General features: G+C 40.4%; 1 protein-coding gene across 5 annotated transcripts in view; it reads left to right on the top strand.

Moving 5' to 3' along the window:
- The window catches only part of HIC2 (HIC ZBTB transcriptional repressor 2), a 587,905-nt gene extending 573,950 nt beyond the window's left edge, over positions 1-13,955 (top strand). For all 5 annotated transcript variants that reach the window (XM_078667867.1, XM_078667870.1, XM_078667869.1 and 2 more), the window contains one exon: positions 2,195-13,955. In XM_078667867.1, coding sequence (XP_078523993.1) covers positions 2,232-3,908 — 1,677 coding nt within the window. In that variant the 5' untranslated portion in view covers positions 2,195-2,231 and the 3' untranslated portion in view covers positions 3,909-13,955. The remainder of the gene's footprint in view (positions 1-2,194) is intronic.
- The last annotated feature ends 635 nt before the right edge of the window (positions 13,956-14,590 follow it).

The raw sequence follows: 14,590 nt of genomic DNA, 5'->3' as shown, positions 1-14,590 counted from the left end.
GTACTGGCATCTGCCGCTGCAATGTTTCTGTGACTTATCAGTAATATATTTGACGGTATGAATGAAGACTTTAAGTAGGATATACTTTACATTTCTTGCATTGAGAACTGTTTTTCTGATTTCTTGAGTCTGATTTCATTGCCTTTAAAGGACAACGGTGAGAAGTTTTTGAATGAAGGCTATGTTGCTGGCCTATTTGATTGTTCTGAGTGATATTGATATCAATGAGTGGAAAGAACATACAACCAGAGACAAAAAATAGACTAAGCGTTTGATGTTTGTGAACAAAGGATGACCCGAGAAGAGAGTTCTGGGTAAGAATGAACGTATCTTTTGGGAGGTGAGAAATTAAGTGGAAAAAAAGTTTGTTGATAAAATGTGGTAAATTTGTACAACAAATGACATTATGGAACAAAATACTAGAATTGTGTCAAAAATGACATCTAATTATCTCACGGATCAAGAATAAAATAACTAATGTGTATTGGTGATCTGGTTTCGATAGTGACATTGAAAGGAAAATAAAGGAGTGTTTATAAGGTAATTATTTTGACAAGTGTCCGAAGACTTTTCATTCCCCTCTATCCCCTATTTCATGTGTGCATCCTTGGAGAAAAATTGGTATTGATATAATGGGTCCGATAGATGATTAAATTAATGAGAGCAAATGCATCATAGTAGTAATGGATCATTTTTTTAAGTGGACCGAAATTGAAATTTTGCGCAAAGTCGTTTGTGAAAGCATTGTGCACTTTTTGGACAAAATATTTATGCAAGAGAGGTTACTGTAATATATCATATCCAAAAATAGACCTCAATTTGTATCAGGAAATTTATGAAGACAAATTGTATTCTTTTTAAACCACCTCAGTTTATCATCCAGAAGGGAATGGGTTAGTTGAACGCTTTAACTGAGTAATTAAAGATACCGTACAGCTGGCTGTCAGCAGTTAGTTGAAATGGGAAAATTAGGTTATGAAGTTCATTTGGACATATAGAATCACTCCTACCAGTAGTACTAATCAAGTCCATTTGTTTAATGAGGGGGCATAAACCCATCAGTAAGATTGATGTTGGATGCCTATAGCCAAAAAAGAAGAATGGTCTCCAGAAATTGTAAAAAAGAAAAAAAAAAGAAAATGGCATTTGCAAAACAGATTCACAGGAATTGATATGACAAGAAACAAGGGACAAAGGTGTTTTCGGTTGTGATTAGTGATTAGGGGAAGGTAAGGAGAGAGAGGAAAATGTGCAAAGGGGAAGAAAGCAGGTTCTCTGAACCTGTAAAGGTGTTTACATTATTTAGCAATTAAGCTTTGTTGAACAATGGGAAAATGTGTCATCTGAGCAGGTTGTACGAGTATAAAAGTGTAATGTGTGGGAGAATGGCAGAAGCATGAAATTATGATTGAATGGGCAGTGAAGATGTTATTAATAGCGTTGTTCGTGTTGAAGTGATAAATAATACAGATTTGAATAAAGATAACTCTCCTAATTGTGAATAAGAGCATTGTAGGGATTGAGTCAGGTACGCATGAGGAGTTTCAGGTAGCTTTATTCAAGATAGTACAATAGACCCCACCAGGAGCAGCCAGCAGGCTGCTCAGCCCAGTCAACTGTGACAATTTGACTCAACATTCTATAACATGTCATTGCAGTAAGATTCTACAAGCAGGGCATGAATAACATTGAACTCAGGATATTTAACATGTGACGTAGAAAATTCAAATCAATCTGCATTTGATCAGATAACATATGGGAGATATGGTAGTCCTAAACCAAAGATTTAAAGATTATATATATATATATATGTAAATAGTTTTTGGTCCGCTTGTTTTTCCTAGATTCATTTCAGTTAGAATGTTTTGTTAAAGGGACATATGTTTTTGTAATGTGAATGTAATTCAATGTCTTTCATGTCTATTTTGTTCTAGAACACTTGGGTAGAATAGGCACTAAGTGATAACAGGTTGGAGGAAGCTGTTCTAAAGGAGAATCTGAAGTCATGTATTTTCCTGGGGCTGTAATAAATATATTTTTCATTTGAAGTTGGATTCTTGGTATTCTTTACTATAGGGGTGGGTGTTTATTCTGAAAGGAGTTGATAAACTGAGGTGATAAGAGTTGTTGAATATATTTTATCAAGCTCAGACTGTGTGACATCTGCTTTGACACTCTCTTTGTCTCGTTGCAGGTGGTACAGTTGAATGTTGAAGCAAGACTAAGTGGAAATGGACCAGCCACATCATGCCAAACAACTGCTGCTTCAGCTGAATCAGCAGCGAGCCAAAGGTTTCCTCTGTGACGTCATCATTGTGGTGGAAAATGCCCTCTTTCGCGCCCACAAGAACATCCTGGCAGCAAGCAGCATGTACTTCAAGTCTCTCGTCTTACACGACAACCTCATTAACCTGGACACGGATATGGTTAACCCAACCATTTTCCGCCAGATATTAGACTTTATCTACACTGGGAAGCTCCTGTCAACAGAGCAGCCCGGAGAGCAGAACTTCAGCGCCCTCCTCACTGCAGCAAGCTACCTCCAATTGCACGAACTCGCCACCCTCTGCCGAAAGAAGTTGAAACGTTATGGAAAGGCTTTTTCTGGGAGACTGGGTATCCATGGTTTGGGACGGCACGGCCGCAGCCACAGACTCACTGCACCTCCGGTCACTTCAGCACGGTACCCTGGATATAGTGAACGCAGCAAGGGTTCCCATGCCAAAGAACTACCGAAGGGGAAAGCCTCTGATGAGGAGATTTTTCATAGCAGCTCTAATCAGGAAAACTGCCACGCTTCACTCCACAGCAGCAACACTGAAAACATCAATGGAAACGGGTGTGACCAAGAACTCGGCTTGGACCTGTCCAAGAAAAGCCCCCCTCTCTTCAATGCACACGCTCAAGATGACTTGCCGCCCAATGAGAGTCAGCATGGCTCACCACAGTCGGCCTCTGCCTCTGCAGCCAACAGTGCCTCATTTGAAGACTCCATGACAAACCATGTCTCGGGGTTGATGGATGGGGTTGCAGAGCCCATGGAGCTGGAGTCCACTGAAGAGAACCATGCTGCACCAGAGAACGGCCAGCACAAAGGCCACCGCCACTCTGCAAGAAAAAGGGATTGGGGCAGTAAAAAAGATTGTGGCCAAGGAGGGGAGGAGTGTGACTCTCTTCCTAACGGAGTCATTGTGGGCCCTTTAGCTAAAACATCAGAGCATGACCCAGGTGGACCCTACAACTCGGCACCGCCCTACCAATGCAAAGAAGAGCTGGAGAACGGCAAAGATAACAGTGAGGACAGCGGTCAAAGCGAGAACGAGGAAGGTGGGCCTGCCAGCTCCAACTACATCTACAGACAGGAGGGTTATGAGTCTGTTGCATTTGGTGACAACCTGTATGTGTGCATCCCATGTGGGAGGGGCTTCCCCAACTCTGAGGAGCTCAATTCACATGTGGAGACACACACAGAGGAAGAACTGTATATCAAAGATGAGGACTCCTACTGCAAGGAGGAAGCAGAGGACCTGTCTGCTACCCCAAATCAGGCATTCAATGCTGAATCACGGCCTTTCAAGTGTGCTATCTGTGAGAAAAGTTACAAAGATCCAGCCACATTACGGCAACATGAGAAGACACACTGGCTCACTCGACCGTTCCCGTGCAACATCTGTGGCAAGATGTTCACACAGCGTGGCACCATGACGCGGCACATGCGCAGTCACCTGGGCCTAAAGCCCTTTGCATGTGATGAGTGCGGCATGCGCTTCACAAGGCAGTACCGACTGACCGAGCACATGCGTGTTCACTCAGGAGAAAAGCCCTATGAATGTCAACTGTGTGGTGGGAAGTTTACGCAGCAGCGCAACCTCATCAGCCACCTGCGCATGCATAACTCTCCAACATAAGCCAAAGACTCCAAAGATTTCCAGCGAATGTGCATCTCTCCCAGCCGCGGTGGTTACCTTTCTGTAGACTTTGCTGCTTAAAGGGCATATCACGTTCCAGTTCAGTCATGGGTAGACTGGTTAAGGAAAGGGCGAAAGAAAACCCAATGAGCTTTAAGGAAAACACCGGGGGGGGGGTGGGTGGGGGGAGGTCCAAAGCAGAGTTGATGCCACTAACCCAAAGCCCCTTTCCATTTCTCTTACCTCAACCATCTGTGTGTAAAATATATATGTGTATATGAATATATATCATGCACACACTCTTATTTCATGCCCCAGTGTCATCAATTGTTATATTAAAAGGGAGTGGAGAAGAAACGATAAATGTTGCTTTAAAGTCACATTTAGCATGTCCCTTTCATTCACCAAAGGGGGAGATTTACCTTGTTTGCTGCTGCCATCTTAAGGGGAAATGGTGTGGGGGGTCTGGGTCCATTTTGTGGCTGGTTCTCCTACTGGATATTTTCTAGCATGTATTTCTGTTAGTTTTCCCTAGCAGTAGTTGGCTTTCACCAAACATCTTGGTATTTTGCATGTGCAAGTCAGATATGGATATTCCAAAGCGAGAGGGTGGGACGATCTCCATTTTGTGTTTATAGTGAAAACCAAGTAACCTCAAATATTTCTGATCCACAGATCATTTCTCTGACTGGTAACCACTCCGACTATTCACATATCCTCAAAAACAGGAAACCAGCCTAACGCATGTTACGCTGGTCTGAATGCAGTAGCAAAGGAAGGTCTGTGGCCAGACCTTCCTGTGGACGTTAGGCTGAGACCGGAGTGGGAGGCATTGTAGCAAGTTTGCTGGACTTGGGTTCACCCAACCTAACCCTCATGCACAGTACTTTTCAGTGGGAGCCAAAGGGGCAAACAGTGACTCTGCTCCCTCAGTCCCTCACCACAGAGTAGGCATTCGTCTGCTTTCACATTGGTATGTCAGGACAGGCTTGCTACAGCTGACCACCCCTAACCACCCAGCTACCGTTCTTCGTCGTACCCGTGACTGGCTGACAATTTGGATGCCCTGGAATTTCTTTTTACAGTGTGAAAGAGGGTCTTGACTTTTACACGTTGTTATGTATGGGTGTCCTTTGAGGAACAGAGGTACTTGTTTATTAATGAAAAACACAGTAGTAACGTTTATTATGTGAATGTTTGAACTGGAAAGTTCTGGGACTCTTCTTGGGTTTTTGTTTTGAGGTGGGTGACAAGGCTGGACTTGATAAGAGTTCTGTTCGGTACTTTGTTTTGTGTGTTTGTGTATGTTTAGCGTTTCTCTCCTCACTAAGAGTGAGCCTGGTGCAAGTCAGGCTCCCTACCTTTGCTACCTCTTGAAATATTCAGAACAGTAAGACAGATAGTGAAAGATTAGATGGTGTTTTTTTGTTTATATTTTTCTTTACATGTAATTAACTATATGAAATAGAAATTAAGTTTGGGATTTTTTTTACCACCCAGTGTTCATCAACCAAGTTCAGCTAAACAAGTTACAGCAACGCTTGGCCAAAGAAAGGGATTGCTTAAAAGTTTGATTTCCACCCAGCACAGGCCGGAACCTGTACCCTTTAATGATGTGAGTTTAACATAGTTTGGATTTAGGCTAGGATGCTGGCTCACTATGGTCTAGAAAATTAAAGGGCCCGGTCTTTCCTATCAAAGCTATTTAGTTCCAGACCAAGGCCAGCAAGATCCCCATAATCCAGCCAGTTGAACACGCCTCTGCATTTCTCTCTGATGCTCGCACTTTGACACGTAGGATTTAGAGATAGAGGCAGTGGGTTAGTATTCAGCTTATCTCCCCATGTGTCACACCAAACTCTGACGCAGTGTTGGAACCAGATCTTGAAATGTCTGCTGGAAATGCTGTTTTTCTGACAGTCTACAAGATTGTGTCCTCTGTGGGTTGTAGTCGGTTCCAGGTTGTCCGTGAGCCGTGGTAGGCCACTGTGCGTACTTGATAGGTCTTGGATTGATATTTATGTGCCATGTATCAGTGGGCAACTTTTGTCTGGACTTTGGATTTAATAAAATGCAAGCACAGAGTGCAAAGCACTTAAACAAACCAGAGTGTTTCAGGTCGTCCTCCTTCAAGGACAGGCAAGCACTAACATTCCCCTGAACATCTGCACAAGTTGTCACAGCCAGCAGCTGCTATCACTTCGGAGGCCTCACACTTCTGCCAGAAACTTCTTTGAAGTTTTAGCCTCCATCCCCTCTCCACTTCACGTGCACACCCTGCCCTCACCCTTGACTTCAGTTGGCGTGACCTTGTGTATAGCTCTCTGGTTGGTGGAACTCGGTGGTAAACTTTCTCAGCAACTAGGGAACATCTCCTCTGAGTTGAGTAACGTTTACAAGAAGTCATTTTTTGTTGTAGCTTGTTATCATTGTCCAGTTATGTGAAAGGTGCTCCTCTGCAATGCTCACCTGGATTTATGCGTTTATATTTTATAGACCAAAAAGGAAGCATGTACAAGTAAACAAAGACATTATACGCTTTATTTCTACTACAATTTGTTTTATGTTCGAATAGATTGGAAAACCGAGAGAGACATTAAACCAATGAAACAAGAATGTAGGCTGAAATTCAATGTAGTTCACGTGTAGCCTTGGTAGGTGGTGCACAGGGAGAGTGCTGCAAAACTTTATCTCATTAGCTAGGCAGCCACTGTTACACTAGGGTCTTGTCAAGATTGGCAGCTAGACATCGGGCATTGGCAGAGCCAAAGCTTTCTGATTTGTAGCATGTTCTGTCTTTAGCTTTTTCAGGGACAACAGTGAATGTAAAACAGAACTCATCACCTTGCCAAAAAAGATAACAGCCGCATCTAAAGAAACCAGAGGAAGTGTCTCTTAGAGGGAAGTTGAATGGCATGTGGAACCTCTTCTCCAAGACATTATGCGGGGATAGTGTGGGCATTCCTCGTTTCCCGTTTGTTTCCTCTCCCCAAAGATTTGTATTTTTTTTTGTTGCTTTTATAGGGTTGGGATGCAGCTATGTTTTTTTTTCTCAAACTGATGTTGTCAATGTGAAGTCATTGAGTCCAAAACTTCAAAATAGAGGAATAGATTTTTGTTTTAAATGATTTTTTTCTCTCTGTTGGAATTATTGCCATCGATGGGTCTCATCGAAAAGTCAGGAGTTACTTTTTTTCTGCATTTCTGTCCATATGAAAAAACAAGGTACATGAGGTATCAATGTTTTTAAGCACACTGCTTTCTCAACAGTGGGGTGCCAAGAAGTAGACAAGATCTAATCTCCTGCCATTTGTAAAAAACTGATTTCATAAATTAACATATGCTGCTGATAATAAGCGCTGTGTCGAATATGTGGCTGCAACAGGCTGTTTTAGTTTAGAAATGCAGTGTTAAGAGGCTGTCTGCCTATTTCCCTTGGTGATTAATTTCCCCCTTCGCAAGTCTATGAAAATGAAAAAAGAGTTACGGTGCACTTTTAGTTTGTTCAAATCTTCTATTTGTGTGAATCATTTAAACTATTTACATTCCACTCCTGGTTGTGCTGTCATTGATGTTAAAAACTACATTCATGCTCGGTGTCTTACACTGTCAATGGCATAACAAGTTGCGACATTTGACTGCCATGAAAACAATTGGTGGGCTCTTTTCACTGGATATTCAGACCTTGTGAAATACCCACCCCTTGGTGTGACTTTTTCAACTTCAATTGGCTGTGGTCATATTAAACGTTCTCAGGCCTAGTGTCGTGTTCTCAGTTTTAAAGGACTTACTCTGAACTCTAGCAGATGTACAGAATGGGATGCTAGGGAGTGCAGATGGCAGAATAAATCCTACAGGTATCCATGAATGTTTGATAACAAGGCACACATTCGAGGGATTTGGAAGTTGCAATTTAGAGGCTGCTTGGCTCACTCTGGTTTCCTTCTATTTGGCTGTGCAATTTCAAAATATGATTTATGTAGTGTTCAAATGTATGGATCCCTGCACATGTTCGAACAAAAATTGCTCAATGTATTGCAAGATTCTGCAACATTTTTGCAGCAGTTCCATTTGTTATTTTCCCAAGCATGATTGAATTACTTAACAAGTAAAATTGCAATACAACACTAGCACTGCAAAGAGATGTTCTAAGGCTGGACTATTGTCAGTGACATGAGGTATCAGTCATGGTTGCAGACTCACCAGGGAAGTCCCTTCATAGGGACTAGCCTGGGGTACTTACCTGTCAGCTTATTTATAGTCATGCTCACAAGACTGATGTCCATTTGTGAATTGTTTACTTTAAAAACGGCATTAAAACTGCTTCTTCCAAACCCAATCGTGTCCAGAGAGATAGATGATAGATGATGACCAGTGACGATTGAAAATCCTGCCATGGATTTCAATGCTTCGGGAGATAACAGCGATAACTACCTCACCTTAAAGATTTTTCAACATGGAGACCCTTATCTTAGAGATAGCAGAATATTTTTGGTACTGCACATGAGTACAGTTAAGTCATGATGTAAAATTACTGAAGTTGTATTGGTGTTAAAATGATCGCTCATTTTCAGCCGGCAAATCCATGCAGTTAAGAGAACTGATGACAATGTGTTCCAACCCATCCCTATGGGATCCAAAGATGTCTTTTCCTTTATAATATTCCTGTCGATGTTTAGAATAGGACCCTGTGTCGAAATCTTACCACCTGGCTGCGTACTGCTGTCCACCATAAAAACTCTATTACCAGCTGCAATATATGGAAGATTGTGTTTTACAACGGAACATAGAAAACCTTTGATTATCCCTGTGTCCCACTGGTTGGGCAGTTGGTTTGTGTTTTTTTGCACTGCTGGATACACTATTTTGAAGATTTTGGACTCAATGGTTTTTATAGGAACCTTCTGTTGCTTTCTTTTTTTCAGCACTTAAACAACAATGACAAAATGTCTGTGTACAGCAAGCGTATTGTACAAATAGAAATTTGTTTTTTTCGAAGTAGCTGTATAGAATTTTTGTTCCATGGAATGACTATTGAGAAAAACATTTCCAAACTGTGACAGTAATAATAATAATAATACTCAAAACTTCAGGGATTGTTGGCTTAGGCGCCAAACTCTCAACTACATTTGTACGACATAGTATTGTATCAAACAATTTCTGTATTTTAATGAAAAAGCAAAACACTAGTTTCATATTTAAGGTTTTAGAGTTTTTTCGGGGTTGGGGGAAGATTACTCTTTTTTGTGGGAGGGTTGTCAGGTTCACAGAGCTTCGAGAGAAAAAAAAACATTGACAAAAACATTCACAAAGGCACCAGGCAGCTTAAATAAATGCTTTAGTTGTTTTAGTTCCAGAATGGTTTCGGAATAACAGGAAATACCAATTAAGTAGCAAAAGTTGTATATTAAATACAAAGAAAGAGCTCATACCCAAATTCACAAAACTATTTTTAAACCAAAGCACATTTTGAATGAGTGTAGAAACCTTGCTTGGCTCAGAAAAAGATACTAATATATTTATCTCATTGTTTACATAAACTTTTACAGTTTCAGACCTCAACTGATCTAGGGGCCAGTCAAAGTTAATCTTTTCCATTTCTGTTTCTTGCTATTGATAATAGGAAAGTAGTTGAAATAATAGCTATCTACCCGCATTCCATTACAACCCATGGGTTGTGTTCTGTATTTAGATGCATGAGTAGTCTTCATTGTGCGGGTGACAGAGTGTTGGATGACTCTTAAAAGGGCATTAAAGCACTTTGTAGCTAGGTTTCTCAATGTTTTGGGAGCAGTTTCCATGTATTCTTTGGGTAAATTCCTTCAATAGTCCTATCCAATATTCCTTGCTCAAAACAAAATTACATAGCAAGACATTTCATCAGCCACAATGAGTGTTCATAAATACTCTGGGTTGGTCACTGGGCTTGAATATAAGCGTTTTTAGGGATTCTGCATTAGTGGACAAATTACTTCTTTATAGTTTTGGCTGGAGACTGTCGAATATGTAGTATTTATCACATAAAATAACCCCCATGGAAAAAATAACTGCAGCATGACTTTGTTGAACACTGGATTGTTGGAAGGAATAGTTTGATTCTTTTCACCACCATTAACTCTACTTGGTTTTTCTAAAATAAGATTAATTTTCTCCAGCCAGGGCAATAGCGCCCTTCAAGCCTTTAAGTACACTGAACATTTTCCAAGCTGAAAAACACAGCGTTCTAGTGGAAGCTGAGAATTAAATTGGTCAATGGCATGTGGTACATAACTTACCTTTTTGATGAGAACCATGTGGTGTAGCTAATGGGTACTGTTCTCTGACCAGGATTACTTTAGGAAGGTGCCATTATGGAGAAGGTTTAAAGAATAAGATGTAAAAGGCACATATCACCAAAGATCTCTCAACATGATTTAATGCTTTATTGTTGAATACAAATATCCAAAAATTAAACACTACAAAAACGTTTACCTTTCAAGCTGCATGCTAGAGTTCACGTGGCACCACTGTTAAGCTGGCATGGCAGCATGGGCACGATCTTTCCTACATTTCATGTTTAGAATTATTGAGAAAATAACCCTATTACGAGTTTTGTTTCAAAAACACATTTCAAGCAAACAACCAAACTAGTTTATTTCGTAGCATTTCACATACTAGCCATGTAGTATGTGATATTTTCTGGAATGGCGTGTCCCAAAGTACCACATAGATACCTACTAGCTCACAATGGGAAGTCTGTCTTTCTGTAAGCTGAGTATTGTCTGATAGTACTCTCTTGTCAGCTAACTAGAAATGTATTAAACCTTACTCACACTTGTCTTTCTTACTTATTAAAACCTTCACATTGCTGATCATTTCCAAATTAGCAACTGATAGCAGGGCCCAGTAGAAGAGATACCAAGGAAACGAGTCAACAGAATATTGCTGAAGCCAAAAAAAGAATAAAGTGTTACGGAGAATTCAAAACACAAATGTAGTCTATTTTTTTAATCTTTATTTAAAAGCCACTTCAAATTCATGAAGAGGTAACCGAAAATGGGATATTAATTTTGCCTGGTCTTCAGTCTAACAAAGATGGTGCAGACACTATTTGACAGTGTTGTTTTTTTGTATCAATATGTATTTGCAGTAATGAATGTATTTATTTCTCAGCTCCTGTGCACACCTATTTTTTTGCAAGGGGAAAGAACATTAAAAAATCGATCTAGAATTTGGCTTGCAAAGTTAAAGGCAAGTGTACAGGGCTGACTCTACAGGACTTTAAAAAAAGAAAAACAAAAAAATAACTAATCTCAGAGACTCACAGCATAGCCATAAACCATAAACCTGTGAAAACAGTGCAAGGACTGGACTTTTGTAGCTTTATCTAGAAGAGGAACTTCTGTTTTGTTTCTGTATTTAATGTGTCCACGTTACAATGTATGCTCTTTTTCAATGATTCCTGTTTTTTTTCTTTTCTCTCTTCAAGGCACTGTCCTCCAAACAGTGCTGGCTCACATTCAGGATTATCAGTATTTACTGAGTCACTTCAGTTTTGGGAAAAAAGGAGTTTCGTCCATTTGAGCACTTCCCGGGCTTAGTAGAAGCCAAATTGGGTTGGGAATGATGAAGGGAAAGTGGGCGAGAGAAGAATAAAGGTTAGGAGATGTGCTCCTCATTTTGTTCCCCAATCATTACTTCTTGTAAGCAATAAGAGTCTCAAAGCTAGAGTTATAATTATCAATTTGGCACAGTCCAGTGATATGCAGTTCCTTGATGTCTGCTTCACCCGTGGTGCAATACCAACAGAACACCTCAGGAAGTAACCGCCATAACCAAGGAGACACAAAATGTGTCACTAGTACTAGCAAGTTGTAAAACTGTTCATGCTCTCTTCCAGTGCGATATTCAATTCTTTTCTCAAAAACCTTTCTGGGTGGAGTCTTGTATGCTGATTTTCATATGTACACTACAGATGTAAAAAGGAAGAAGACTAACAGAAGACAAATCTTGTCCACACAGTTTGCATCTTTTCCAGAAAGCAAGACCTCTTAAAAAAATATTTTGTTGTATTTCATTAGTTAGGTTGCACATCCCAGGAGAGTTGAATTTATTAAAAATAAAACAAATGCACAATGCACTGTTGGATTCACCTAGCAAGGAATTTGTCTTCAAAAAATTTGAAGATAAATTTATCTAGGTAATGTTTTGCATTGTGAAACTACCTCATGTTTTACTTACTGGTGTATTTGCATTCAACGTTTGGAATGTGGTGGATGAAGCTAGGAATCTCTCTATGCATTGTGTTGATTGGGTCACATTGCAAGCAAAGAATGTTTCCAAACAGCCACTCCCCATGATGACACGCAGAGAAACATTTAAGAATAAAGTCTGTTAGTTTGAAATGCCACCTTTTCAAATCCGTCTTGATCTTTCAGAAGTGTATGTCTCGTGAAAGAACCTAAAAGGTCTTTTCACATTTCGAGTGTTACTTTACATTCACTGCTTTCTAAGAGAACACATTTTGTAATCTTAAAATGTGTGAGAGTGAATCTATTTGTAGAGATACATTAGCCAATGTGTAATGGGTCCTATTCACCAACCTTGTGACTTTAAACCCTATCCCTCTCAGCGAGGTGAGCAGTGCCAGGTTGCATCAGTCCAACCACTTTTCTTGATGATAGAAGTTTCAGGGCCTTTCCATGATCCCAACAAAGGCTGAGACAGGTCAGATTATCAGTTAGCAGCCACACTTGGAATTCCGTATGTGATTCTTAATAACATCTTTTTGTGTTATGAAAGGTAAAACTGCAAATAGCATTTACCTGACTGATTGAGGGGATTAAGAAAAAGCTTCCCTCCTTAATTTCATGCTTTGTGTGGATACATGTTCTTAATGTTGAGAACCAGTTTACATCCCCAGGCTTTCAAGGGATATTTTGAACACCCCTGATCGTTTAGTGGCTATTCAGGTGCATTTGTGTGTTCTGAGTCCTGACTTAAATTAAACCACTACTAGTATTGAAATTCGTCTACATAAAAAAATGCATTAAATTGCCTTCTGTTCAGTAATGCAAAAAAGAGGCCTCATGAGCGAAGGACCGTAATTTACAAAAATGAAGATGCTTAGTGGGCCTATGTCAGCTTCACTTTAGATGGCATGCATGCTTTGTTGTGGGTTGGCGGAGTTCTGAGCAGTTCTCATGGAAGCCATTTTGCCGGATAAGAGGATAAAAACAGACCCCTATAGCTTAATGCAGTTAATGAGTTTGCATCCAGGGAGCTGAACATATGCACTGTCACCCACATTCCCCCTTTGTGATGTCCTGTTCCAGGAAGTGGCAGACCTCCACTCTGGAGAGGAGGAGCTCTCTGAAAAGATGCTTCTCCGGCGGAACTACTAAAACGGGCCAACTAAAATGATCGTACTATGCAGTTGGAAACCTTGAAAAAAGTCTTGTTTTACACTGCGTGACATAAGAATAACACATTTTTGCAACAAGTTGTAGGTCAAAATGTCAGTGGGTAGTTGATTCGTGCTTAACCTCTGTGAATATCAACAATCCAGTTATGACTTTGCTTGCTAAACATTTCCCACTGAGATCTATATATGTGTGTTTTAGAGGCGAGCTGGCAAGTGAGGCTAGTAGCTTCCCAGATAAATCAATAACCATTGGAACCTTATTATCCACTTGTGCTTGAGGTCTGTTAAGGTTTAATCGGTTCACAGTGTAGTCTGGATGGGGTAGAGGGATAGGGGAAGTTTACCCTGTGGCTCCTCAAACCATAAAAATGGAGGATGCACATCTTTCTTTAACCTAAAAATTGGGTGGTAGGGCCCGGGATGCGGCTCTAAAGGGATGATACTCCTTTGTTCTATTTTCTTCAGAGCTTGAATTCAGGTCAGAGCCACGTTTTGTTGTGGCTCAATCTCAAGTGTCATAAATAATTAAGAGGATACATAAAATCTAATAATTATCTCAGCCTATGGACATTTGCAGTCTTAATGTACAGTGATGATAAACTGTTATTTTATGATCTTTTCATTAAAAGCTTGATTGAAAACTATATTCCTGCGTCCCACCTTTTCTTCAATGTTCTATGATTGTTATGCACTCGTCTTCATGAAAAGGACAGTCATGGCAGTAAATACTGACAGCAAAAGAAGCAGGCAAAGTGTTAAGAGGAAACCATGCTTTTTGCTCGCTGTTGTGTGCTGCACGTTTAAGCCCATTTAATCAGTAGAGCCCCAGCGCAGGTTCTTTTTTTTTTTTACATGTCCTGTGGCCAGTAAGTGGGTGACCCCTGTGGCCTGTATCGGGGCTTCGGTACGAGGTGTGATACTCTGGGCACCTGCTGTAAGTAAACTGGAGGCTGTTTGCCTGTGCACATCTCCATCAGTGTGAATATATTTACCCTAGGTGATGTACTTTTCCTTCTTTTGCTCTGACATAGGCATCTTTCAGCCACATTGTGGCCAGTCGACACCCAGCCAGTAATGTACTCACGTTTTGCTCCCTATATACAGGTACTCTTATCAGAAGACTGCTGATAGTTATTTGTTTGGTATTTTGTGATATTTTGTTTTCCTTTTCTTGTTCGCAATCATATTTGTACGCCTTAAGTTTTTTAAATATTTTTGGGTTTTAGAATCTATTGTGTGTAAGGGTCTGATGGCCATTGTGGTGCCTTATATCCTTTCA

The sequence above is a fragment of the Lissotriton helveticus genome, chromosome 11 (genome assembly GCF_964261635.1).
Source record: "Lissotriton helveticus chromosome 11, aLisHel1.1, whole genome shotgun sequence".
NCBI classification, from domain to species: domain Eukaryota; kingdom Metazoa; phylum Chordata; class Amphibia; order Caudata; family Salamandridae; genus Lissotriton; species Lissotriton helveticus.
The sequence above is the reverse complement of the archived record's forward strand: the minus strand, read 5'-3'. Positions and strand labels throughout refer to the sequence as shown.